Raw genomic sequence first — 27,058 nt, forward strand, 5'->3', positions numbered from 1 at the left:
AAGGTGAAACACTGGTTCACATGACAGATGATGCTGTACACAGTATTTATTTGCTCCACTGCAGTTCACAGTTCAAATACATTTTCCCAACAATATACAGACAGACTCTTTATTCACAGTGGGGATGTGTGTGTGCGGGCAGGTTGAATTCACATTATGGAGGAGGTAACATCACTGCACTTGAATATCAGTTCTCTCACGAAGAATCTCAGGAGAGTAACTACTTCGGGTAACAGCTGCTCCACCTTTTCCAGCAAGGTGGTGGGAGACAGGAGGGAAGGGGCACTCCTGTTTAATCCTCATATGTTACTGGTCCTCACACTTTCAGTCCCTATTATGCAGCAGTATTAACTGACTATGTATTATAAACACTAACCCCTGTTTGGAGGAAAAAATGCCAGGCCTAGAGCCCTTGCTACAGTTGTGCTAATATATACAAAGCTATTTACACAAAAATACCCTTAAACATATACAAACTGTTCACAGGCTCTGACATTAAGAGAGCAGGGCCCAAGGACCAGCCTTGGGGCTTGCAGCTAATCCTGAAGGGCTGTCCTGGAAACTTTATACGGAGATGCAGGGACGGAGAAGGAGTGGTATCAAGAGCCCAGGAGAGCAAACCCATAGTAGATGTGCCCATCTGGAGGGAGGGTCAAAGTCCTGCCATCAGCTCGCCACTCACAGGGAAGTGTGGGGAGGCTGGAAGGGCACGTGCCAACAGAAGGACAGAGGAGTCCTTTACAATCCTCATCTCACTCTGCCTAATGTCAAAGGTCAGACCTAGAAAGGCATACCAAGAAAACAGTTCCTATGTTGTTGCCCTGCACTGTGGGGAGCTGCTGGGGCACCAAAGTGGTTGCTTTTTATGTGGTCATTCCTATCACAAGAAAATTCATGTAGATGCTCTGCAACTACAACACAGGAGACTGAGCCTCTGAGAGAATCAGAGATCTGACCCTCTAAACTCTGAAGCAGTGGTGTGAGAATCAGCTTTGCTGTGACTGGATCTAGTGTGATCTTTACAGTGCTAGTGGGGATCTGCTGAGAATCTATCCCAAAAGGGCTGTGATGCATCTGCAGAGGGGGACTCAGCCTATTGGACTGCAGTGTGATGTTACAGTGACACTTTGGGTTCATAAAAAGCTTAGGGATGTACAGAAATAAGATGTGAAACTCTTGCTTCTACATCACCCACAAGAACCCATCCTGAACTTGGGAATGGGGAAAGAAATATACAAGTGCAAAGGCTGGCAAATGCTGTGGGGACCACCTTTCTCTAAATCAGGTAATTCAGCTAGAGAACTAGTTTGTTTGTGAGTTTGGGGACAGAATGGAGAAGAGAGCACAGGAAAGGTTGTAAAGAAGACTAGCCCTGCAGGAGCCAGCCAGAAGCTTCTCTCCAAAAAGACAAAGATTAAAGCAGGCGGTGTCCTTCAGCCACACCATTTGCCTTGAGTCATTATGGCCCACTCTAGGCCTATAGCTTGTTTGACTGCCTAGGAATACTGTTTGGACATAAAAAGGAGTGTCCTAAATCTCATTCATAAATTAAACATACAAAAAATATACATATATTGTATAAAGTGATACATATATATATATAAAACCTGGTTTTATATATATATGTGCGTGCATGTGTATATATGTATATAAATTCTAAATTCACATTTCCGTGTTACCTGGAAGGAAGCATGCAAGAACAGCATATGGAGGGGTGGACGCTGAACAAGGTTCCTCTGGTCTGCCTAGAACAAACCTGCCTCCAGCTGAAGAAAGGGGAAGTGCTTTTAGCCCCCATTCCCTCTACACAGCAGTCTTCCTGAAGATCCACAGAGCAGCTTCCTGTATTCCCCATACAGGCCACAGGTCCAACCAAAATCTGAGGAACCACCAGGCTACAGCTGGAGAAGGAAAGGCAAACAAAAACTAGAGCCAAAACTTATTATCATCCAGTCTGGTAGAGAAAAGTGGTAATTCACAGGTCAGCAACTGAACATGGGCACCACCATATGGAAGGGCCTTGTTTGCCCATGTTAAACAAGTGATTTCTGTCCCACCTCTCTGTTCCCTCTGTGAGTCTCTCAGTCTCTTATGATCATCATCCCTGGTTCTTTCTAAGATCCCCCCTCCTTGTCCAACTGCCAAAGTACAGCTGGGCCTCTCAATCTGTCCAGTTTATGCCCAAAAGGGCATCCAGTCATCTTGCAAACAGTCACTTTGCATCCCACCAGTCTCTTTGCATCCCAAAGAGCATCTAACTGTGTCTGTAGGGAAGAGATCAAGTGTTTTCAAAGGTCTGGATTTCATTAGGGATTCCTGCACAATCTCACCTTCTGAGGAAAGTCAACAAATTTCAGCCGGGCAAGAAATCGCCTCACTTCTCCACGGCTGATTTTGGGAGTGGTGGTGTCCTTTAGCCACACCATTCGACCTTGACTCATCATGGCCCACTTCAGGCCCAGCTTGTTGACTGAGAGAAACCCTGGCTGTTTTTCAGAGGTTGCAGTTGTTGTCACAGTGATGTGAAATGCATCCTTCTGGAGATCGTTAATTCCAACTGGTCCACCAGAAAAGAACAAGAAAATATTGGTGAGGAGTAAATGATTATGTTTCTTACAAAAGAAATCTTACAGTCTTTACTCACTCAAAACATCCACTGGACTGAGGGTATATTCAGTCTGACTTTACAATTGCATGTACCTTAGTTAATTAGGGAAAATTATTTTAAGTTAAAAATTTTCCATGGAAATAAATTTAGATCAGAAATGAAAGGGTTTGGTTCCAGGTGATATTTTTGAGCTTGACATAGGAGATACACATATTTCAATAATGCAGTTCACTTTCAGAGAACTTTTCTTCCAACACCTATTAGCAGCTATTGTTTTACCTCTATAGAAGGGGAAACTGGTAAAGCATGGGCAACTCAGTTCACTCCAGTCACTGCAAAATGATCTGTACAGACCTCAGAAATCCCAATTCCTAACAAACCCCTCTAAAAATGATACTCTATCTGTTTTTGAGTGAGCTGTGTTTTTGATACAAACCCAATTAGATGTATCAGTATGTAGCAGCTTTTCTATGCTTCCTGGCCTACTGGACCCAGTGCTGGATGAACTGATATTTTATTCCACATCCTGCCATTCTCAATAGGCTGGCTGTTGGTTGAACTGCTTTAGAAAGAGCAAGGAAATCCAACAGGGACTCTACAATCTTGTATAGATGTTAAATCCAGATCTACTTTTCAATGAAAACACAAATTTAAATATTTTGGATTCTCCCTTTCAAAAGGAAAGAAGCAGCAGCACAAGATGGCCAACAAAGGCAGAAGTGTAACTGAGGTGACAGAGGGAAGCTTCATAGTGATTCTTCATGCACCACCTTAAACCATAAATAGCTCCATGGAAAGCAAGCAGTAAAACATGCTCTCTGGTGTAAAACATGTGTGAAATCAAACTTGGACCTTTCCTTGCTTAAACATATGCAAAAAACTTGGTGGGTCTTTTATTTGCAAAGTAGTGGTTGGACAGCACCTTTTTTCAGCAAGAAGACGAATCCTACTTTCCATTGCTGTCCTATGTGTGGTGGACCTCAGGTGCTATCTTTAAAGGCACAACTACATCCCACTGTTTCTCACAGCTACCTCTACCTCCATATTTCTTTAAGCCTAGGTAGTTTCTCCTCCATTTGTACTCACCTGCTGAAGCAATGACTTTGTCTGTTGCATTGGTGAGGTCCAAAAGGACTGTAGGAAAAACAGGATGGAGGAGATAGAGGTGGTGCAGTCCTGGGCGCTCAGGTCTGGGACCGGGTTGCTGTTGGAACAAAGGACAGACAACAACATTACAGCTGGCTAGCAAAGAGGAGTCTAGCTTTGCCAAAGAAATAAAGAAGTTTTCTGACACTGTGCTGTCTTTACATGGATCAAAGAATCAAAAACTCTATGGTTTTACAGAGACAAAATCCTGCAAAGTTTTTTTTCTAAAACAGATTTGCTCCACAACTTCTGTTAGGTAAGACTGAGATCTGGCTCTGTCAAAGCCAGCTTGACGGGCGAAGCTACAGCCTGGAAGTTTGAGGCTCCATGCTGACTTGTGTGCCTGCATGCAAAGAAGCAGCGCTCTGGGGCTGGGAGCAAATCTGCAGGAAAAATATCTCCGTTTTGCAGAAAAAAACAAAATTAATGCAGAAAGTTTTGGTTTTTTGGGCACGAATTTTGTGTCAATAAAGCTTTCTGGTGAAGAATTTGCACACCAAAACTCCTGTGTTCAGTTTCAGAGAAGTCAGAGTGTCAAAGCAAGAGGAAAAGATGACCCTGACATACTTCTTATATGTCAGGTTTAAAGTTCAATTACGTTAGGAATAAAAGACAGAGACTGCATGTGCCTCACAGAGAAACCTCAAAGTGAAGAAAGGATGCTTGCTCACCAAACTTTGTAACACAGGCTGTGCTTCATCAGCCCAGAAGAGAAAAACAGACTTCTTGTCCAAAGTCATGACTGACAGTGCATCGAGTTGTTGCTTCTGCCACAGGAATTCCTGGTTCCAGACAGTGAGGCCAGATTTGCCATCTATCACCACCACCTCAAGGCAGGAAAGAGATCTAGCATTAACAGGTGTCCAGGTGTGGGCATACAGAAAGCCCCCTTGCAGTGGCATGGCCTGTGCTGTTCCCTTTCATGCCTGTGCCCACCCAGTGATAAGGGTTGGCCACAGAAATGGGAAGAGCAAGGAGCAGGGAATGATTGCCCCTTTCTACCCAACCTCCTTCACTCCTGTGCTGCCACTGCCCTTCTTGCCTTCAGTCATTTTACCTTTTTGTTCCCATCTCCGGTCTGTGCTTGCAACATGAAGTCGAGAGTTTGGTCAGCACTGAAGTAACCTGGTACAGGCTGGCTGCAAATTTGGGAAAAGAAACACTCAGTCCCCTGGCAGAAAGACAGGGATTTCAGATGGAGGCAGCACAGTTGCTTTCATCCTCCATCCTGCCTAAAAAGGCAGGAATTGCCCTGCTAAGTAAGATCTTTCATCCACTCAGAACTGTTCTGATTGTCAGTAACCATTTGTTGGTGGATCAGAAAAGTGAAAAATGATCAAGCAGCCCATGGTGCTTGTTAGCCATTCTTCAGAGTCATCTGTGTGTGGGGCATCCCTTGCTGGCCTGTGTAGACATCTGTTTATCACCCTGTGACATGACTCTGTATTATTCTTCCCTTAGCAGAAGAACCTGTACAGTTTTGCTACAGTCATAAAAAATTAGTCAGCCCTTTCAAAATGCATTGGTAGATTTGACCAGCTGAAAGCATATTTCCCAGGCTGCCTTAGCTGTAAGAAATGGCTCTTCATATACTCACCATCAATGTCAGCCCATGATTCTTTGCTTTCTTATTGCTGGTGGTTTTAAAAGCCTTTTTATAACCTTCAACAGTTTAAATGAAGTCCCCTCTCATCCTCTCTCTTCCAGGTGACATCACACTATTACTTAAATATCCCTCACTATAACTATTTTCTAACCATCCTGCTTGCCTTTGGTTTTCTGAGTCTTATCTCTGTCTTCCTTAAATTCACCACAGCTAGACACAAGGTTCTAAATAAGCACAAACGATTCCTTAAAATTCGCAGAATCAGAGATTTTATGGCAAGACGGGATCATCAGAATATGTCCTCCCTCCTCCTGTTTATGACAGATTGCTGTATTTTACCCAATTAACCCAGCAGGCTGACTTTGACTAGATCTACCAGCCATAAGGTTTGCTACGGAAATACAAAGATAAGATGAATTCATCACTTCTCATGACAGTCAGTTCTAATGATTAATCTCACCCAAAGAAACATGCCCGCATTTTCATTTTCTTGAACACGAATGGCTTTCGCTCCAAGGCTCTTGTTCTTGATACAGATTAAAATGCCTGTTAACTCCTATTAATTACACATGCTTATGAACTCACTCTTGGGCTTCTCTGATCATATAAACCCACTGATTTAAATCTTCCATGCTAAGGCATTTTTTCCAGCCCTTTTCTCCATTCTTTTTCCAGCTTCTCCTTTAAAATGTGCATACCAGAATGGCTCCTGAACAGCAATGCCACAGTAGAGCAGTGGCTTGACTACTTATACTTACTACATCAAACAACATTATTTGCTTTACAGAACCAATGTTTTCAAGGCAGTAGCATGGGACACTCTCATATACTGAAAGCTCTCCAGTAGCAAAAGGAAGTAGTAGGTAGTCCTATCCTATGGGCACAAACTCAAAACCTCTCCTAAGGTGCTTCTTCTCATGTCCCTTACGGGTTACAGTCAGCAGCAGATATCACAAACTGAATGCAGACAGACATACGTATTTTAGATTCTACCAATCAACTGAAAAATCCTCTGGGCACTTTCTCAAATGAACCAGAAGGCTAGTAATTATTCCTGTCCAACAGTAATCCCCACGGCAACCTGCTATTAATCCTCTCTCATCTGAAGCATCCATTTACAACACAATTTTCAACTGCTTACTCAATTTCATGGTCTCTGAACTTCACTCTTGTTTTATGACTACTGATTCTCCTTTATGGTTTTCCAGGGATCTTATCAAAAGTTATCTGGAAATGCAGCACATCTGCAGCAGCCAGGTTTTTTTTCTTGGTGACTGTTCTGAAAGAGCTGGACTCAGTCTGCCTGGCTGGAGTGGTGTGCCTGGGGCAGGTTTACCCAGGAAAAGGGGAACTCTCAGCTGGCTCTGTAAGGAACTGAGTTTCAGTTTGTTTGACTCTATGGTGACACCCCTGAGCTGAATTTGTCCCCCAGCCTGCGTTGCTTAAGCAGAACAACTCTAAGTCCTAAAAAAACCCCAAAAACCACTTAAATAAATGCTTGTCCACAACATAGTCAGTCTACCAGGTTTCATCCTTCTTAACTCTGAGAAAACAGGCAGTTCAGGACTTAGCACAGTAGCCTTGAACAAGAATTGCTTTCATTATTTTTCAATGTCTATCTGGCAGCTCCTGTACATGTATTGTACTCAGTCCCAGGTCATGGAACCAGAAGAAACAGGGCTGGAGTGCAGCAACCCGGAATACTAGTTGCCCAGCGAGGTACGTTGTGGAGTCTCTGTCCTTGGAGAGATTTAAAACCTGACAGCACACAGCCCTGAGCAACTTGCTCTAGCTGGGCCTATCTGAGCAAGTAGGTTGGACTACGAAATCTCCAGAGATACCTTCCAACCTCAACCATACTGTGATTCTGTGAATGGAACGGGTAAAACGGTTTTCAACCCTCTTGATTTGAACCCACCGAAACTTTCAATTCATTAGCCGGTTCATTCAGGAATCTCTTCTTTATAACTGATTTTACAGCACCTATGAACTGGCTTTGCTTAGTCAGTACACACTTACCCTTTAAACTAGACCCCTGACACATCCAGAAGTCTACAAACTCTGGGCCCAAAATACTTTTAGTCCATCTCCTTTCCTCATAGCACACCCAACTAGCCATAAGCCATTCCTAAAGCCATTGCTTATGTTATCCATCAGCCCTCAAGAATGTGGACATTATCTGAATATCAAACTTAGCTGAATACCAATTTTTTTTGCTTAATGAAGTTCCAATGCCTTTTTCCTATAGGTGCTCTTGACAATCAGGTAACACTGAGCTGAGAGCTGCTTTCTTTCCTCTAGATAGCAAGAGGAAGCAGTTTGTTTCCCATGCCATGCAAATATTTAATACTGGGCAAGCTGGAATTGCTGGTTATTATCAACCCATGAGATCTGGCAAATTACTTAATTTCCATGTGTGAAATCAGAGGATGAGCAGTATTATTTTAAGGATTACATTTAGTATAGATGGTGTGCTGACTACCATCTGAGCGTTCATTTTCAACTTTCAAGGAACATTGAGATCTGTGGGCCATACTCAGGAACCTTCTCTAAATACTTAACATCACTAACGCAACCACTCCTCTCCACTGAGCTGGCAAGTAGCAGCCCTGGGCAGCAGACGGGCTGAATCACACACCAGTAATCCCCTGAATTCCAATGCCATGACATTCCCCTCACATCAGTGTTGGATACCTGAATCAAGCCCCTTATTTCTGATCACTCCCAAGCACACAGCTTGGGTTTCCAGCCTTCTGTTCCTTGCTCCCCCTGACCTCCTCACTTCCTCAACGATGCATCTGCACACCTCCAGTTCTTAGATATCTCTGCAGACTTGGAGAATTCAACTGCTTTCTAAGGAGCATATGTGCTTACAAGTAAAAGGCAGAAAATGATACAGGAAGAAATAGGACATAAAAACGTTCCCAGTATGTAACCTGCTGATGTTCTGCAATTCCAGGGTCCAGCGGGGCTCCAGGTCCTGTCCCCGCAGTAGGATCAAGCCCTCTTTGGTCGTGATGAGCAGGTTGCTGCAGTTTGTGTCAGGTGTCTTCATTGTCTGCAGGAAGTCAACACCCCCACTGGGACAAATGAAAAGCAGAGAGGAGATTCCGAGGCTTGTATCTGCACCAGCTGCCTGTTCACATGGGAATCCTACCTAAGACTTGAACTATTCTTGGAGAAGCCCATCTTTTCCCCAGTGTTGAAGTTTACTTTCATTGGGGTTCCTCAGTCAAGTGGGCTAAATTCAGGTGTGGGGTCTTCTGAACATCTTGAGTTACCACAAAAAGCATGAGTTTGAGAGTTCACATTTGTTCCCTCCCTTTATTCCTATCCAGGTTGATCTTGACCACAGTTTGGCAGTAAAGAAGAAGGAGGTAAGAAATCCCGGCTCACAATGCTGTACACAGACTGAGCTTCCCAAAGGGACTCCATTAGCTGGGAACACCATTTTTTTTTCCCTCCAGGTATATACAGCGGTTGAAAGAAAGGAACAAGGAACAGGAGAAACAAAGGACTCCCTTTTATCATACTCTGCACTTCTTTTGCTAGGACAACCACAGGACAGGGAGGAAACAATGGGTTCCCTAGAGTACTGTTACAACTGGACAAGGAAAATAAGGACAGTATTGAAGTAGAAGGGACCATCTCTAGGAGCACCAAGAAGTGCTTACCCTCCCCTTCCTCTACCAGCGGAAGCAAGATGACAAGTCCATCTCATACCTGTAAATGTCAATGAGCTCTGACAGGTTGACAGATCTGCGCTTTTCCCACTCCGGCTCCTCCTGCTGCAGCATTGCAGGAAAGCTGTCCCGGTTTCTGGCTTGGGTAAAGATATCCCTCAGGGCAACTGCTTGAACATTACCTGCCAGGAAGAGTAAAGATGAAGAGTCCTGCCTGCAAAAGTTAACTCCCTAGTAGTACAGAGGGTCCTTGGGACCACTGCAGTTGTGGTAGAAGGCAAAGAAATGCCCAGAGCTGGAACTTCTCTGGCATGATGTGCCTTTGTGAAATTTCCAAGGTATTCCAGGCTGGCAGGTATTGGTACTCCTGCTCTTTTCCACACCACAGCAGTGAGTCTTGTTTCCATGCCCTCTACTCCTAGCTTTTACAGCAGAAGGCAGGGAAGAAATATCGCAGGGATGCTCTGGGCCATTTTAGGTAAAATTAATGTTTTCAGTAAGGTGAAGTGATGGAGAGGCAAGATGCATCTTACCAAAACCAAACAGGATGTAGATGGCTCCTCGGCTGGTGATGTGGACTTGGGGGCCAATCACTTTCCCTTCTCCATTGGTGCTGTACCTCACAGGCCCACCCAAAGCAGTCCCAGTCTTTCCTGACACCAAGATGAAAAACACATCAGGCTGCAAAGAGAGAGATGTAGAGATTTTTAGCAGTGCTTTCATGCACTTGTGCTCTCAGAATCTTCCCCAGTCCCTATAGCACAAAGCTCCATTGCTCTTTCCCCCCACAGCAAGGTCTAGCTAGTGATCCCTTTCTCTTTGCTCAGCCTAGCTTCCTGGGCATCTTACATTCATGCTTTTCTCTTGACTGCAAATGCATCAAAGATGGAAGTGACTTCAAAAACCTGAACTCTTCTAACAACGTTAATGCTAGAATTGTGGTGTGGGATGAGCATAGAGGAAATCTGCATGTGAATTAATCACACAAGTATTTCTTTTGGATAAGCTGAGTGGTCCTTTCTCCAGAGATCTATCTCAACATGGCTCCCTACATGGCTGCTAAACACTCGCTTCAAACCAAGCCTTCACTGAACAGAAACAGGTAATTCTCAAGTCTCAGCCAGGGGTAAACAATGACCCTTCTGTTCATTCTCAGCTGACAAGAAATGCAGGTAGTGTCATTACTGCTTGAACTCACTGCTCTGACCTTTTGAAAGAAAAAGGGTGTGTTTCAGGGAAATCTAAGGGAATGAAAATTACGGGCTCTGGCAGCTCCTCTTACAGCCTTTCCACATCATGCTCCCTCTTCTTCCTCTAGATAGTCAAGGTTCTTTCAAACCTTGAGCAGAGATATGCTGTACCTGTGTCTCTTTGAGAGCCAGAACAACAATATCCCTAATCCCATCTCCATCTACATCTGGAAGAGTTGCAGCTGGTGCAGCCAGGATCCCATTTGAAAGGTGGATGGAGTTCAGTGTCCAGATGGTCTCGCCTGCAGGAAGAACAGGATGAAAAAGACTTGCAGCACTTGGGGAACCAAGGGTTCCACAAAACCTTGAAGGAGGGTGCAAAAGAGTTTGTATCCCCCGTTCTCTGAGAAGAGGAAAGAGAAACCTACAAACTGGGGCAAGCTGCAGTGAGAAGCAAAGTTCTTCCCCATCATTTTTTCAGATTGTCTTTGAGTCATTCCTCAAGTCCTGCTGTGCTTCCTTCTTAGCATCTCTCTAGGAAGACCTGAGCCCAAAACAATTCCTGAAATAGCAGAGAATATTAGAGGTTCACTCTTGGAAGGAGAACCTAAACGAAAGCGTTGCTCTGCAGGACAGCAGTTGTTTTCCTCAGCCAGCACTAAAGCCTGTAGGTAGATGCCAGGAAAGGGAACAGATGGGCAATTCTGATTTTCAAAGTGCAAATCTGTGTCTCAGTTAAATTCCCAGCAGCAAATAGCCACTCCAGCATGGCATGCTCACTCCACCTCAGGGTGAAAGCGTGTTAGCAGACGTGATGTCAAATGGTTCAGCAGTCCAGCATGGACCCAGCTGGAAACTCAGTAAAACCTGATTTGCAAATTGGCAAATAAACACCCAAAAAAAGGCAGAATGAAATTCAATGCTTTTACTTTTTCACGATTCTTTTGCCAACACTTCTGCTTTTTCAATCAGTTTGAAAACGCTTTGCTGCTGCTGCTGCTGTGTAGGATACCACTTTCCTCTGCATGACAAAGGAAACCAAAGGCCATACCTGCAAACACTTGCACGCATTAACACTATTACTCCTTGTAAAGGAGACAGCCTATGGTCCTGACCATGCAAACAGTGTGTAAGTAAGCTGGTCCCTAAAAGCATTTGAAAGGTAAGTGCTGCTGCTCGTTGACTGGATCTGTCATTTAAACCCAAGGTTTCCTGTATATCTCCATTCTCTGTTCTGATTCCAAAAACATCCATATACCCACCTATGAATATTTCTGCCAGTGAATTAATGTGGTAGAACAAACAGCAATCAGTGAATGGAGGTGTACATGATCAAGAGATTAAAAATGCAATATTCATTCACATCTAAACAATTCTTCTATGGGCCTAATTTCTCTGGAAGGTTTCCTGGCTGTAGTACATGTCCTTATATAATTTCTCCAAGAACGGTGTTCAGCTTTTCAGTGCTGTTAGGTAGGTGCTGAGTTATACTAATAGCTCAGTTGATGAGAACAGACCTTACATATCCTTCATGCCATGGGGATGCTACAGGATAAGATTAACATTTGAAATGTTCTGAGATGGTAGGATGAAGATGCTGCCACAAAGCAGCAATGGTTTGGACTCTCTTATCCTGTGTAACTAGAAACTCATTAGTGTTACAGCCACCATGAAGTGCCAGCACTGAACCACTCATGCTTATTACTCTTTTAAAGAAAACAAAAAAGCAGTAGCGTATTTCTAGTACGCTGGGAGTTCACTCTACCTGTGGAAGCACTGAGAAGGCTGAGGAATTTTGATCTTCCTGTAACAAGGCAGACAGGTTCTGCAGGTGTCCCCAGTGACAGCCCTTTGCACTGCACACTCCGAGTCTCCTCTGGAAGCTGGATGGACCACAAGGTGCTGCCATTCATACCAGAAAGGGCCACCACAGTTACGGAGGGCCTAGAGACACCTGGAAGAGGCAGGAAAGAGAGAGTGAAATCCCTTGGCATCAGAGGCTATGCCCATGCTGCCTTTGGTCTTTGAGCTTGACTTCCAGCTCTAACTCCTAAAGCTGAGTGGCTCAAGCCAGCCACATCCATGCTGCATGAAAGCAAAGGTCAAATCCCACCTCATGGCTGAGTCCCTCTGCCTGCCGAGCCTAGCAGTGATCTCCAGACAAGCTGGGCTGTCAGCCAACAGCACAGACAATCATGGAGGTTGGACCTGAGCTCACAGCAAGAAACGTGGGCAACTGGGCATAGAGGAATCAAGATCCTGGGGACAGTTGTGCTGACTTCCTAATGTGAAATGTACTGCTGTCAAACCAGATTGATCCTTCTGATCCCCTCTACCTCATGACAACAGCTACCACCAAGGGGAAACCTTAAGTGACTCCCAAGCCAGATGTCACCTCATGTGAAAGTCCCAGGTTGTTTGCAATTCTGGAGCAGCAGAAAGTGATTGGCAATCTGAGAGCTTTTTCCTTTGTTTTCCAAATGAGTTTTATTATTGTGAAAACCAGACTGAATGCAACTAATTGGTGCAATTCAGGGGTCTTTTCCTAACTCACTGGTTAGCACAAAATAATTGTAAAGAAGTAGTGTTTTATGCTGTTTCAATTGACTGTTGGCTCTGATTCCAAATGTGAGCTCAGCCTGCCCTCAGACATAATTGTGGTTACTGTAATTTCTACCTGGTATGCTCATATTGCAATTTAAGATGAACTCCCGTACATTTCAAAATAACAACAGTCCCAGCTGACTCCTGTCTTACTAGCAAAACAACACATGACCTGACTACACAAAGGGCATATCTGGGCCACTGACTGAAAGCAAGTCTGAGCCCACTCTCTAAATCAAACTTACTCTCTTCTCAAACTGAAAGTCATCTGGCTTATGTTAAGGGGTTGCCCCAGACCGAGCTGTTCTCTTCATTGGCTTGGCAGGGACCAAGAACAACTAACTCCTGAGTGCAGCTCACAGCTGTGTTGTGTACAAGCTGAAGAAACAGCTAACAACGTCATAGCTTACTCCATCAGGTACCTATCCCAAGCCTATCTCTACCTGACACTGTGTGAATGCTCTGAGCACAAGCTACAGCAGGGCTTATGTCCAGCTATGTAAGTTTAGGATTGTGATGGGCTTACATCTTCTTTAGTGTCTGCTTTTTGTCTTCCAGCATAGCTATAGCCCAGGATATGTAGCTAGGTATGACTAGTTCCATTCAGAGCATGCTGAGAAGTGTAAATATGTCTGCAATGAAAGATAAATACAATGTAACAGCAAAACACAGAATGCAAGGACAACCTCTACAAACTGGATGCAGCCGTTACGGCAACAGTATCTCCCTCTCTCACTTTATTTTTTAACTTACTCTAGTTTTCTTGATACTGGTAGGTTTCTGTAAGACTTGCTGTGAAATACTCAGGGCCTTGATTGGGCTATGGAGAAGCAGCATTTTCCCTATCCTCTATATTTTTATTACCCTACTCTTTGAAGAGCCAAGACATTTTGCTCCCACAAGAGTTCTCTTCAGGCTGTGCAATATATGCTCGCTCCCTGAATACGTCTCTGAGACTGAACCGATTCACGTAATCTCAGGTGATGCCAGGCAGACACAGTACAGCAGGCAGCTGGGAACCTCCGGGACTTCAGAAGCCCAGTGCAATAGGATGCCACCAGACTTGGCAGCCCCTGTATAACAGTGGCCAGTATCAGCAGGCTGCTGCTATGTTACCTGAGGGGTGCGAGTGTTAACAGAGAAAGCAAAAGCAGACAGGAGGAAGCAGCAGGGTGATACCTGCTAAACAGTCAGGCACAGTAGCTTCCCCACCATCAGCCAGTCTATTATTTGTGAATTAACAATAATTTGGAGGCTGGCAAGTATATAGAGTGACCTGGAGAAAAAGGCAGCAAGGTGAGGGTGTTTCCCGTAACACCAACCTACAGCTGCTCGAGAAAAGTCCATAATGCTTCCTGTTGGCAAGCAACTGGCTAGTTCAGAAGAACCAGAGCACTCTATCAGTCAGCTCTGCCATCACTGTTCCTGTCACCAACTACCCTTGTTGACTAGGACACTGAACCACAGATCAGAAAAGAGTCAAGACTCTACCACTGAATCTCATTTGTGACCTTTGTCAAGCCACTTCCCTTCTCCATGCTTCCATCTCTGTGCCTGTAAAATGGAGGTAGTTAGACCGAGCTCTTTTGTGAATGGGTCTGAGAGATAACAAGGGGAGAAAAAACCCCACCTTATTTCCAATTGCTATTTGTAGAGCAGTGCTTTCTGATCGCTTTATCTGTGCCTCCAAACCAAATGTGCACAAATATAGTACAAAGAGGTGGACTTGCCCCAAGATGAGATAAGGAGAAATAGATGATGTTGACCCAACACGTATGGGAGCACAGGCTTGCAGTGAAAATTATAAGCAGCATGACAAAGCACTGGCACAGTACACCACCCATTTTAAGGAACTCTGAAAAAGAGCAATGCAGTGGATTTACAGTGACAGGAACTCTTCCCATGCATAAGACAAACATACAAAGGTCTGTACTGGCATGTACAGAAAGAGGAATGGAAAGGAACTGCAGTGCTTACCCATGACACTAGCATTCATTAAGGCAGTGAAGACAATGATGATGTCAGGGAGCCCATCACCGTTCACATCACACAGCTCCAGTGGGGATAACACACCACCTGAAATAGTCACAGAGAATCACTGCACTGTTGTCAAAAAGGCCATCCAGCCCATTTTCCACAGTGGGAGAGGAGGGCTGGTTCAGAAAACAGAATCATGGACAGCCAAGCTTCACAGAGTCTGCTAGGGCTGCTCCCACCCATGCCAGGCAGCTCACATCATGACAAGATTTTTCATTGCATGTAAAGACAGAAATATAGCATCTGGGGCACAGAAAGGAAAGGCAAAAATGGAGGACCTAACAGAAAAAGATTTCTGCTTACCACTTCACTTTCTGATGTGATGTGGGAGCCACATATCTTATGAAAGGCTTAGATTTGGAAGCCAGCGGCAGAAAGCAAGGAGGGAGAGACATATCTAGACCTGGTAGAAATTATTTCACAAACCACTATTACTTTACTGCAGAATGTATAGGATGACAAAAGATCTTGAATGTTGTTATATGGATTCAAGCAGGACAAGAAGACAAAAGAGATAAGGTTAGTTAAGCCAGTCAGAAGACACAAAGACTTCTATCCTTCTCCTCCCAAACACACCCACACACTTCAGTGTGGAGGTGCTGGTGAAATCCAGGATGTAGAGAGGGAAGTGCTATGTTTTAAAGTGGGCTGGGCCATCTCCATCTGAACAGAGCACACCATCCGAACAAAAAAAGGCAGGATGGGAGAAGACTCAAAATGGGTTTTGGTGTTGACAGAAACAAGATTTTGTGGCACTGTTACCTACTGATGCCAGATCTCATAGGCCTCAGCTTGAAGAGTGAGCAGGACACAGCTGCCTGACTATTACCTCGGAGCATCTGCAATGGTGAGGAAGGGCCTCTGCTCCGACCTGGCTCTCCCAGATAGGTCTCTCCCGCTGATGCCCAGCCTGGGAGCTGCCACCTCCCCCACGCCAGATGCTGTTCTTGGGGCTTTCTCACCTGCTCCCTGACCTAGGTTGCGGTTCCAGGTGTTATGCAAGTCTCTAGGGGGACAGGGAATTAGAAATGCGCACACCAACACAAGAATCATCGAGATCACCACAGTGAGCAAAAAGATCGCTGTGCGCAGGTATGGCATGAGGGAGGGAGCAGCCTTCTGCTCCAAACTCCCAGCCGTCTCTGCAGGATAACCCTCAGGCGCGCTCTCTGACGTGTGCTGCTTTGTCATCCCAACCTCCACATCAGAGTCAGGGTCCTGCACCTCCTCAGGGGGGCTCTTCCCATTCTTGACCCCCCCATTCTTCTGGATGTTGAGTACCAGGTCATCTTCACTTTCATCACTGTCAGCCTGAGTGAGGGGATCATACTCCCCAAGGTCCGGGCTCTTCTTTCCTGAGGACAGAGATGGAGAGAAACAGTAAAATATGAGTTCCTTGCTTTTGCAGGATCTCAGTGGAGAAAAGTCTGCAGTGGAGAGTGATATAGAAGGGACAACAGCATAGTCTGGATTTTGGATGGATCCAAGTGAGAGATGTGAGAAAAAAGCCAGGGTCTGTCCATGTTTCAGGGTAGCAGCTGCGGGAGAAAAGATGCCAACAGTTTACTTCCCCAAGATAAAGGTGTATATATATTATATATATAGATACACACACGTATGTGTACATATATGGAATTCATGGCTGATTTAGTTCTAATACTTTCCTGTTTGGTAATGAGACACACTGACATGAAGTCAGGCTTAAGACTCTGAATACCTAAACTGCAGCACTCTCTTGACTTCAGACTCTGAACTCCTTTAGCATTTGCCAGCCTCTAATCCTGACACAGCCCCTCTCCACTTGTAGTCTTTGTTCTCTGAGGGGGCCTCCCTCTGCAACTCATTTTTTCCTTCCTTCTCCTGGACCAGGCAGCACTGCTGCTTTCTAGTGTGTCACATCTGCTGTCCTGTTTTGTGAGGGATAGAAGGGATAGTGCATGGATTCTCTGCAGTGCTGGAGTGCAAATCCCTGAAGATGAGGGCAAAGTGACTTTGTCCTTTCAGGCAAATAACATGCTGGTCTCTGGAAGGGATCAGGGCTGCCCCTCTGAGACACCACCTTCTCTGCATGGCTCAGCACTGCGAGAAGGAGTGCTCCAGACCCTGCAGTAGGAAACCACAGTGCTCCTGCGCTGTTCCTGCTGTCACCAGAGCTGACAGCTTGTGCTTGGCATTGCCAAGATAGATAACTTAGTACTGATGCCTTCAGGTGGTGGTACAAGAAAGTAGCTTAGCTTTAGGCATCTCCCCCACAGATGCCTGCCACATGGACAACTTCTCCCCCAAGTCCTAGACAGCCGCAGGGAGTGTGACAAGGGCAGGTGCAGAGCCCGGTTGTACATCCTGGCGTATGGCCAGGGCCATCTGCTTATGGGGGCAGCCAAGATCACGCAGACTCACTGCTCTGAACTACGAGTGGAAGATCACGTCTCAGGGAGCTGCCCTGCGCCACCAGGCTGGGCATGTAGCCATGGTCACCGCTCCGATGATTGCAGGATCTCAGCCTATTTCTCTCTCTCTCCTGTTCCAAGGTGGGACTTTGCTCTCCCAGATATTTGCCTCATTTCCCTTTGCCTAAAGCTGACCGGAGACAGGAGCTAACTTGTGCCCGAAGATGCTTGAAGTGATATATGCAAGGCATAAATAATAAGCAAAAACACACAAGCTGTAACCACTCTCAGACACTAAGATTATGAGAAGGCTTTACAGAGCGGAAGTTTAGGGGTGTTTCATGATTATTCTTCCTGCATAAGATAATATGCCTTACTTCTGGTTTTCCTGTTAAAGGCAGACTCACAGTTACAGACATATTGTAGTACCTAGTTAGTGCAACAGACCTATTTTGCATCATCTAGAATATATTTTGCAGCACATGCATCTCATTTCTATTTCATTTCTTGCCCCACAAAAGGATCTTCACTCCGCCTTCCTGTACCACTTATAAATGGTATTCAGTGTCAATTTTAGGATTTAAGAAAAACTCTCAATCCCACTAAAGGCCAGATGCCCCACACTAAGTGGAGCAGCCAGGACAACCCATTCACACTGAACAGAGGGAAATAAAGATATCCAGCGAGATCACAGATCTAAGTAAGACCCTTTCTTTTTGAACTAGGAGCTTCTACAAAAGATTCAAGTCAAAACAATCTGGGGCACATACACACTCCAAAAAGCTGTTCCTGCTGGAGGTAGAGCACCCAGCTAAAGCTACTACATTCCTATGAGACGGTCCTGTGCATCCCTGTGAGACACTACATTGTTTCACATAGATCTGTTCTAAACATGAGTTCAAAGTGTGGGTTTTTCAGGAAGTCTTGACAACCTTGGCTCCATCCTGTGAGCAGCACAGAAGGCCACCGACCTTGGTGGCACACAGCTCTCTGCTCTGAGATTGCAGCGACAGTGCAGTGTGAATTTCCCAGATCTCTATACACTAGGTTGTGCTGACAAGTTGCTGAAAGAGTACTCAGCAAAAACAAGAAATTCCAGAGAGGACTTGCTGGCAGGGTATTTGCAGCGTCTCACTACAGATCCAGATGTGCCAGTTCAAGCCAGGTCAGAGTGATATGAAGAGCAAATGGTATTTAGCCTGGGAAGTCAAAGTTGGACAGTTATGTTAACCAGACAGCTCCTAGTTTTGGAAACTGGTGTGCTTTGAGTAAAACAACTCAACAGCATACCTACATTTTGGATATTCTGTGATTTGTTTAATTATTTTAATTCCAGACAGTCAATGCAGAAGACTGAAACCTGTCTTGGGGCAACTAAAAGCATTGATGGGAATGAGCATTATCTGGAACAGTTTTCTGGATCTCTAGGAGAGAGAAAGAATCTCAAAACTATGGCTTACCCACTCCTTGAACTAGCAAGGATTGAGATGTTGGCAACGATCTCTAACAGGAACACCCTTCCTGCTGAGAACCACTGATCAGAGGCTAGAAAACAGCTACTACACAGTAATGACTTACATCTTTTGGTGATCTACATAGGAAAGGATCTACTGAGTTATAGGAGACCTATAAAGCAGATAGCTGCTCAGTCTTATTTCATGTCTAAGCCTGACCAGGAACCAGAAACTGGCACTCCTCCCTATCTTTCCTCAAAATGTTAGTTGGCACTCTCACAATGTGCAGCCACTCAGTAGAGTCAGGCATAAAATGTGCTGCTGATTTTTTTTTTAAAATCAAAAGGAGGGAAGACATGACTCTTTAACAAAGAGTGTTAGAGCACTCATATAGCTCATGGGAAATCCAATTGCATATCTAATCTCAGAGGATTCAAACGCTCATCTCCCACTGTTCAGAGAGAGCCGTAACAATTGATCTACAGATGTTTTGGGAACGCATCTGGAGGGGTGGCGAGGACATGCTCAGCCCAGCCTCCTGAGGCTGTTCTGTGGTGCAGAGAATACGTAATATATGATTCACCTGACTGGAGAGAGAGCAGAAGGAATGTGAGTCTTCATCTGAGTTTTAGGTCACTTGCTGTGGGAAGGAAGGATACCACACCTAGCTTTCACTAATCACTCCCAAATGATTTTTCAACAGAAAAGCATGAATAGAGAGACAAACACCAGTAAAGAATGTGTGAAAACGAGGGTAATCTCAGAGCATTTAGAGAATTATGATTTACTGAGAAGTGCTCCACAAGTCAAATTCTTTCCTTTCTGGTCAAAAACAAGGCTTAGGCTGGGGAAAGACAGTTTGTCCACCAAGAGAAAGCTAAAACTGCCTATGTTTCAAGTGATCAACTGTCAGAAAACCCAATACTCCCATGCGGTTTTCAGCTTTCTATTGTGGAAGTAGAAATGCTAAGACCCAAGTCAGCCGCTTGGTCAAACTCTCACCCTATCTCCTGAAATGATAATCACTGCTTAATCTTCATGATAAATTAGTCCCTGTGCTAAAGAAAACAGACTCCAGACCTACCTTGAGCAGTTCTGTGGCCTTGCATATGTAACAATCTGTATAACTCGTATCTTGTTATCTGTCATTATCTGCATAGCAACAGTGTATATAAACCTTGCATCCACTTTACAGGGACAGAGTTCATATCAGCAGCTGTTTTCTTTCCTACAGGTATAGTAAATAAACTACTTCTGTTCTGACCTGCTCTAAATTGTATTCCATTTTTTTCCACGGCATCAGTGATAAAACAGAGGTTCCCAGTCAGTGCCTGTGGTTGCAAACAATCTGAGGAACTGTTGCTTGTGGTCTGTGGCTAAATTAATGGTCATGTTGCCCTGGATTTTTTTTTTTCAGCCACTGGAAGAAAAAGCAAATACTGAAGAAGGAGGTTTTCAAAGGTAGAAGAGAGAAAAAATGCCCCAAACTTAACAACTTTCAAGGGCAGTTGGACTCTTAAACTGCACATGACTCTGAAAATCCCCTGTGCATTTGCCTAATAGTAGTTTTTGCACAAGAAGCTCTTGCAGCTATTGCAGTGTAGAATGTGACCTCTCAAAGAAGAAAAGATGAATCATATGATCATGATCTGGAAAGGAGGCATCTCTGAGGTGATCTGTGTTGGAATCAGGTCCCACTCATAATGAAATACCATTTCTAGTGCTGATGGCTTGAAAGATATTACTTGTAATCTTTTTTTCTGGTTTTGACTTACTGGAAAGGCTTTTCTTTGCACTCACTTTGGAGTAAAAGAGCAGATCTTGGACTTTAGAAGAGTACAATTTTCAGTGTGTTATTCCAATTATGACATACTGGTTCCAGTATCTTTTGTACTCGCTTCATGTTCTGTTTATTTTTCATTTTTTTCCCAGCTGGCAGTTGGCAGGCACCAGTCACCAGGTACTGCAGACATATCTCTAAGTCCGTGGGGAGACAAGTTACCACATATAGACATAATTAATTTAACGAGATGCAGCAGAAAAAAACAGCTATAGCAATAGGCTTTCTGCTTTCTCATTGCTGGCTGCATTTTTCAAGAGTTAACTACACAAACAAGGCATGATATATACAATTTAATCTAAGGACTGGTGCAAGGACTGTTTTCATAACTGTGGTTGCAAGGCCTGTGCTTTTTTCCAAATCAGTGCGTCCCAACAGCAGCTATCAAATAGAATACGCTGGTTCCAGAGGTCCAGAAGAGATCTGTACTTGCTATTGTACAGTTCCCCAGTGGTCACAGCCCAATGCCCACCAGTTCGCACTTTTCCTAAAGAAACTCCATGTAAACTGTGTTCCTTCCCATTTAGACAAACATATATATATACACAACCAGGAATAAATTGATTAGTAAACAAAACTTCTTTGAATGAGATCTAACAGACACGACATAAACTAAAAAATAATGACTTCTGGTATGGGTTACTAAAATCTGATGGGAAGGGCCCTGAAGACATTACAGTGATCTTCACGGACTGATGGAGGAGGAAAGTATGACCTGCCCACTGAGTACAGCTTCATAGAGTGGGGTACTGCAGGACCATAGTAATGCATGGTGCCAGGGAGCAGCCCTCCCTCAGCAACACACAGCTGGGCCCTGTCTCCGTCCCATGGCTGTCCCAAAGGTAAGACATGGTCAGGAGAGGCAACTGCTGTGGAAGGCAGCAAAGCTGAGCCATATGAGCATGTGGACTAGACCCAAATAAGATGTGAACAGCACGTGGCAATAATGGGATAAGGTTGTGAGGCTATAAGAGCACAAGAATATTTATAAAATTACAGAGGCTGTTAACATGTTTTAAAAGGCTTTAAGGACATTGTTTAACCACAAAAAAGTAGCCATTCTTGATAAAGCAGAATTTACAGCTTTAGCATTGACCTATTTGCTGATTGGAGGAATAAGAAAACTCAGAAAACCCCAGAACCAGTTTAAGACGGAAGAAGACATAATAACCACTAACCTAAACCACAGCCGCAGAAAAAGGAAAAGAATGAACCTGCCTAGAGACAAGAGAGAGGACCCAATGAGGAATAAGAAGATGCCAGATCCGAATGTTATTATTGGAGCAAAAGGTGTGTGCAAGGCGTGTGAAGAGCACATGAGGGGCTGGTGCATAGATTATAAGGGCATAATTGCCCAGGGGCTTTTTTTTCAGGGTCCCTCTCCAGAGACATCCAGCACGAGCCGTCCAAATTTGTACACCACAGACAGAATAAATTACGCTTTTATTTCAAAGGCCTTGACTTAGAGACTCAACTTTAAGAAACCTAGGACCAAACCCGAGGAAAAAACCTTTTCCTTCAACACAACGAGGCACTTTCCCATTGGGTTAACGCAGCCAGGTGCATTGGCACCGTGTCCAGTCCATCCAACAGCAACTAGCACACTCTCATGATCTGGTTTCGCAATGTATTTTCACTCCCTTTTAATCTCCTCGCTGAAAAGAACAGTTGTTGGATGGCTGCTCATTGCCTTATCTTTGAAAGATCTGGTTCTCAGACACAATAGTCCCTTATGCTTGAATATCCTTTCATCTCCTCGAAGATCTCTGGCTGGAAGGTACACAGAAGTGGTAGGCAGACTTTAAACGTTTATCTGGGTAATTGCAGTGGCACTTACCGAACTCCTGGCCTGACTTTTGGGGGTAAAACCCGGCAGGAGTGGATCAGAGAGGGACTAACGCTTTCTCGCGGTGGTGGCAGTTGTCTTGAGCCCTGTGCCCACTCCTGCGCGGCCTACGGGACCTGGCGCCTCCTCCCGCGCAGTCCCGGCCCGGCTCCTCATAGGGCCGCGGCCAGGCCCAGGCCCCCCTCCACCACACACGACGCCCTCGGGCCCCAAGGCGCAGTCCTGTCCCCTGCAGCCCTCCCTCCGCCACGGCACCCGAGCAGAGGCCGCCGGCCCTCCCCGCCTCCTCGCCTGAGCCCCCAGGACGGCCGGGCCTCGCCCCACATCACCATAGCAAGACACCCCACCACCCCCAAGCAACGGCAACCGCGCCCCCCCGCCGCCGGCCACAGACTAGGACGTGGCTGCCTCAGCTCGTACCGGCCCGGCTCTCCCTCTCTCCCTCCCACAGGTGCAGACCCCTTACCCGGCAGCTTCAGCGCCCGTGAGAGCACCGTAGCCATGCTGGCGAGGCGCAGTGCGCATGCGTGCCACCCGCCCTCTCCGCGCCTTCCCGCGGCCTGCCGGGAATTGTAGTTCTGCGGCAGTGGAGCCCCACCCCCCACCCCACGCCCCCAGGCTGGCGGGGGCCCGGGGGCCGCCTCGCTCCTCGCCCGCGCGGCCTCACTCTGCTGGAGAGAGGGGTGGCGGGGAGCAGCCCCGGGGGTCCCTGTCACGAGGAGCTGCGGGTGAGGGCCGCTCGGTGGGCAGCCGAGGGGTGGGAGGGGCGCCGCCCTGAGGGCCCCTCCCCATGGCGCCGTCCCTGCCAGGAGCCGGCAGGCCTCTGGGTTAGGTGGCACCGGGGACTTCACCCGGGAGGTGCCGCTCTCCCGCAAAGGCGGCTGCCCCCCTGGCATAAACGGGATTCCCACCGAGACCGAAGCTCTTCACTGGTTCCGTGGCGCTTCATTCCCTGCCTGTTGTTTTACAGGGACAGAGACCCGCAGGGCGGTGGGGGCTGGTGGCAGCGAGCCGTGACCAAGGACAGCCCCGGTTTCTACAGTCTGCACAATTGTGCTGGGCACAGGCACATGCAGAAATAAGCTTGTTGTCCTAAGTGGTTTACACAGAAAGTGCCAGTCCTTTATGTTTTTCTTGGTATAAATATATGCCTTCATTCTTGGGAAGTTCTTAGTTGGAAGAAATCTTATTTGTTGATTTTGGTTTATTTTGCAATGGCTTTTTTTGCTTAATTATAGAAATCCGCCAGGGCGTTTTCCAAAGCTGTCCTGGATCTTCACCACAGCCTTCCGAGGTAAGCGAACAAGGGAACTCTTCCTTTCCCACGATGGGGAAGTTGAGCAAGGAGAGTGCTGTGGCTTCCCCAAAGCCACAAGGCTCCAGCTTCCTGATTCCCAGGCCCATGCACAGGCCATCTAACACCACCACTTCTTCAAGTCATGATTTGTGTGAGAACTCTTAAGGCTGATTCCTTTGTCACAGAAAAAGAGAAAGGAGTATTGGCTAAATACATCAAAAGAGAGTCCGACTGGCTAAGGAACACATCATGTTTCCTCAGCATCTGCTGCTGCTTTCCCCTGTTTCAGGCACTGTTCCTGCCAATAATGTACTTACCCTTTCCTGTCTAGGTCTGTCCGTAAACTTTAAATAATAATGAAGAAGGAGCAGGAGAGAGACACCAAGTGGTCTAGCTGGTGAAGAGAATTTTTTTTTTTCAGATACGAACAGGAAAGAGAGTAGTTCTGATCCAAAGCTTTTTGGTACCAGAGGGATTTTTTCCATTGATGTCATCAGGCTTCAGATCAGGACCTTCCTGAGAACACAGCACTTGTGGGAGCAGTCCCAGGTGACAAAGTCTGGAGAAGCCATCAGAGTCGTCATTTTCCTTTCCCTTCCAGGTCTTTCTGAATACAGAGTCTTTCTGTTGCGTATGCCATTTCCCCTCCTCCACTTTTTGATTTAAGAGCAGTGATGATCCTGTATCTATGTAAATATTTACAGGAGAGATCCTGGATCCTTTTCAAGTCTCAGTTAGGAAAGCCTGTGATACAGAGGGACAGAGCTGTCCAGCAGACCAGCTCTTTCTAAGAAAATGCTTCTGGCACCAATTAGAGCTGGGAGCAAAGGTATGGCAGAAAACAGCCAGAAGCTGGAACTGGAAAATCTGGTGGCCTCATTTGTGATCTTCTAACATCTGGCACACACACATACACTGCAAGAACCCATAGTTTACAATGCTTGTACATTTGCAGTACAGCATAGCCCACTTAATTTCATTTACCCCCACAAAAATGGCTTGTTCCCCAAGCCCTGAGATCTCTGTGAGGCTAATGGATAGCAAGTGATTTGAGGAACATATGACTAAGCAAAGTGTTCAGAGGGTGTAATGATTTGCAAAGCATGAGAAATGAAGTTTTCCTTCTTTACATTGTCAATGTAGGCTGATTTGCATATAAATTGGACCTGTCAAGTGTGGTAATATCAATCAAAAACCTGTGAAAATAAAACTGAAGTTGCAAATAAATCATTCATTTATATGAATGTTACTGTGTATTTATTTTTTCCAAAGCATTTTGAAAAAGCCAGATGCTGAAAAATGAGATTCTTGGGTTAAGCTTGGAAGTCTGAGAGCTTTGGGTTGGCAATGTGGTCGTTTAGAAAAATGTTACAAGCCAAAAAGCATGAAAATATGCACCCACCAGCCCCTTATCAGTATTAAGCCTGTGCAAGCCCTCTCTGCTCACACTGGCACCTGCTGTCCTGTGTAGGGTCAAGATGCTGTCTGAGGTAAATTTCCTGTGCCCTGCTGGGTGCCTGATTTCTGACCTGACCCATGCCCTTTGAAATGCCGGTGCGTTGGAGTTGCTGTATGGGTATGCAATATTCACCTGACCTACACAAACTGTAGTGATATACAGGGTCCTCCTAATAGGGCCAGTGCAGAAGACTGTGCTCTTGGTTCAAAAATGGTGGGACACACCGTAAGGAAATGTTTTCAGTGTTGCCTCTTTCAGTAACTTCTCGCTGTCACTCCACACGAAAGGAGAGGGGTGATGTCCTTGAACAGCAGCAGGAACACAATATGCAGGGAGAGCTGCCTTGTCCAGAAATCCCAGATAACACACTCCATCCCTGCCCCCAGGTTGTAGATATCTTCTCTTTTTCCCATCCTTTCTTTCTGGGACAGGCCATGCAGAACACCCTTCCTCCCTTGCAATCAGTTTGTTCAGTTCCCTTTCACTTTAGCCACTGGACCAGCTGACACTGAATGTCCCACAAGTGAAAAGCACTGCCCTTTTTGTACAGTGATTCCCCTTGTACAGCTGCCAATCAATTAGTAAAGTATGGGGTTAATGCAAACAAATGGAGAAAGGTTTGGGTTGGGCTTCAGCTGGGCAGGGATAACTGGTGAGGTCCCATGCCCCACTGCCTTGCTCCTTGCCACCTTTCTGCCAGAAATTACAGCCTTTTTCAGTCTGCCTGCACAAGAACCTCTGGTTGCTCCTTGATACCGAAAGGCCCCACATTTAACACTGCTATTGAAGGTCCTCAAGCTAGAGCAGGTCACCCAGGCAGAGCTGTACAATGAAGTGATTGCACACACAGTTCTGCTGTAAGATCAGAGGGGCAATTGCCTCCTGATGAGCTGCTGGGACAGGAGCTATTCTCAGCTGTCCCTTCCTCCAGGTGTCCGGAGGGAAGAAATAACCTGCATCTTTGCATTCCTATTAGTGCTAAGTTAATGCTTTTACCTGTTCTTCTCATCCCACCCTTCTTTGCATGGCTACATGGACAGAGTCAGGAGCACCATGCTCTTTTCCCCTGTGCCTGTCTGAGTCCCTCCATGACAGAGGACTCACACAGGAGCAGATGTTGCAATAAATATGAAATGCTTGTTCAAACAACAAAATAAAATGCAATCAAACAGTGAAGACTAACAGAAAGAAACAATAAAAGCAGGTAAAACCAGGAAAAATGATAATAACATTTTTAGAAGGTGCAAAACACTCCAAGTTCCTACAGCAGGCAGACTTGAGGCAATTTTAAGTAGTGCAGATGATTGTAGATTTTCTAATGAACCCAGACAGTAAAACCAGTGCCAGACCTGTGTTCATCCCAGCATAAGAAAAGGCCAAAAGATGGTCAGAGCTGTGTAAAGGTTTCAACTGCTCAGCCCTAAGGCTGTTTTGTGTCCACTGCCATCACAGGGGCAGGCATGGGTATGTTAGTTGAGGGAGTTACTGTGGGGGACTGCCCCAACCAAACTCCCTGATGTGTCCTTCTCTAGACACTCTCCCAGTCTCAGTGTTGTTCTGCCAGTGCTGGAAGTCCTGTGGTTGAGAGGCTGGAGGGAAATGCCCAGTGGTGTGTGAACTGGAGAAGCAATAAATTAAGAGGAGAGGGTAGATACTAAGGGGATATGTTATGCACAAAGGGAGGCAGCATCTGCTGTAAAATCCTGCAAACTACCCAGCATCAAGCATATATCTTTATGTGCCCTTGGGAGCTACCCTCTTCCCTCTAACCAGTTGGGTCTGACAACACCGGTTTGATGCATGCTATGAAGTGATGTGTAGGCTCTCAGTGCCAGACCTGTGTCCCCTGTTGTTCTTGGTGGCTTCCTCTGACAGCCTTGCATCCCTGTGCAAGCTCA

At 45.6% G+C, this 27,058-nt stretch overlaps 1 protein-coding gene and 1 long non-coding RNA gene across 2 annotated transcripts; one reads left to right on the top strand and one right to left on the bottom strand.

The window, feature by feature from the left end:
* Window positions 1–31: 31 nt before the first annotated feature.
* Window positions 32–22,943, bottom strand: FAM234B (family with sequence similarity 234 member B). The gene is made up of 13 exons (XM_074826860.1): window positions 22,871–22,943; window positions 15,837–16,229; window positions 14,815–14,913; window positions 11,999–12,187; window positions 10,405–10,535; window positions 9,577–9,724; window positions 9,084–9,225; window positions 8,297–8,440; window positions 4,812–4,893; window positions 4,426–4,581; window positions 3,695–3,812; window positions 2,331–2,557; window positions 32–1,901 (listed from the first exon to the last, which is right to left on the bottom strand). Exons 1-13 carry the CDS (start codon window positions 22,905–22,907, stop codon window positions 1,896–1,898), a joined length of 1,872 nt encoding a protein of 623 aa, XP_074682961.1. The 5' UTR covers window positions 22,908–22,943; the 3' UTR covers window positions 32–1,895.
* Window positions 22,944–23,354: 411 nt separating this feature from the next.
* On the top strand, window positions 23,355–24,943 carry LOC141924416 (uncharacterized). The gene is made up of 3 exons (XR_012623544.1): window positions 23,355–23,541; window positions 23,643–23,698; window positions 24,123–24,943. It is a non-coding gene; the product is annotated as an uncharacterized LOC141924416 (long non-coding RNA).
* Window positions 24,944–27,058: the final 2,115 nt, after the last annotated feature.

This window comes from Strix aluco, chromosome 5 (assembly GCF_031877795.1).
Source record: "Strix aluco isolate bStrAlu1 chromosome 5, bStrAlu1.hap1, whole genome shotgun sequence".
In the NCBI taxonomy this organism is placed as follows: domain Eukaryota; kingdom Metazoa; phylum Chordata; class Aves; order Strigiformes; family Strigidae; genus Strix; species Strix aluco.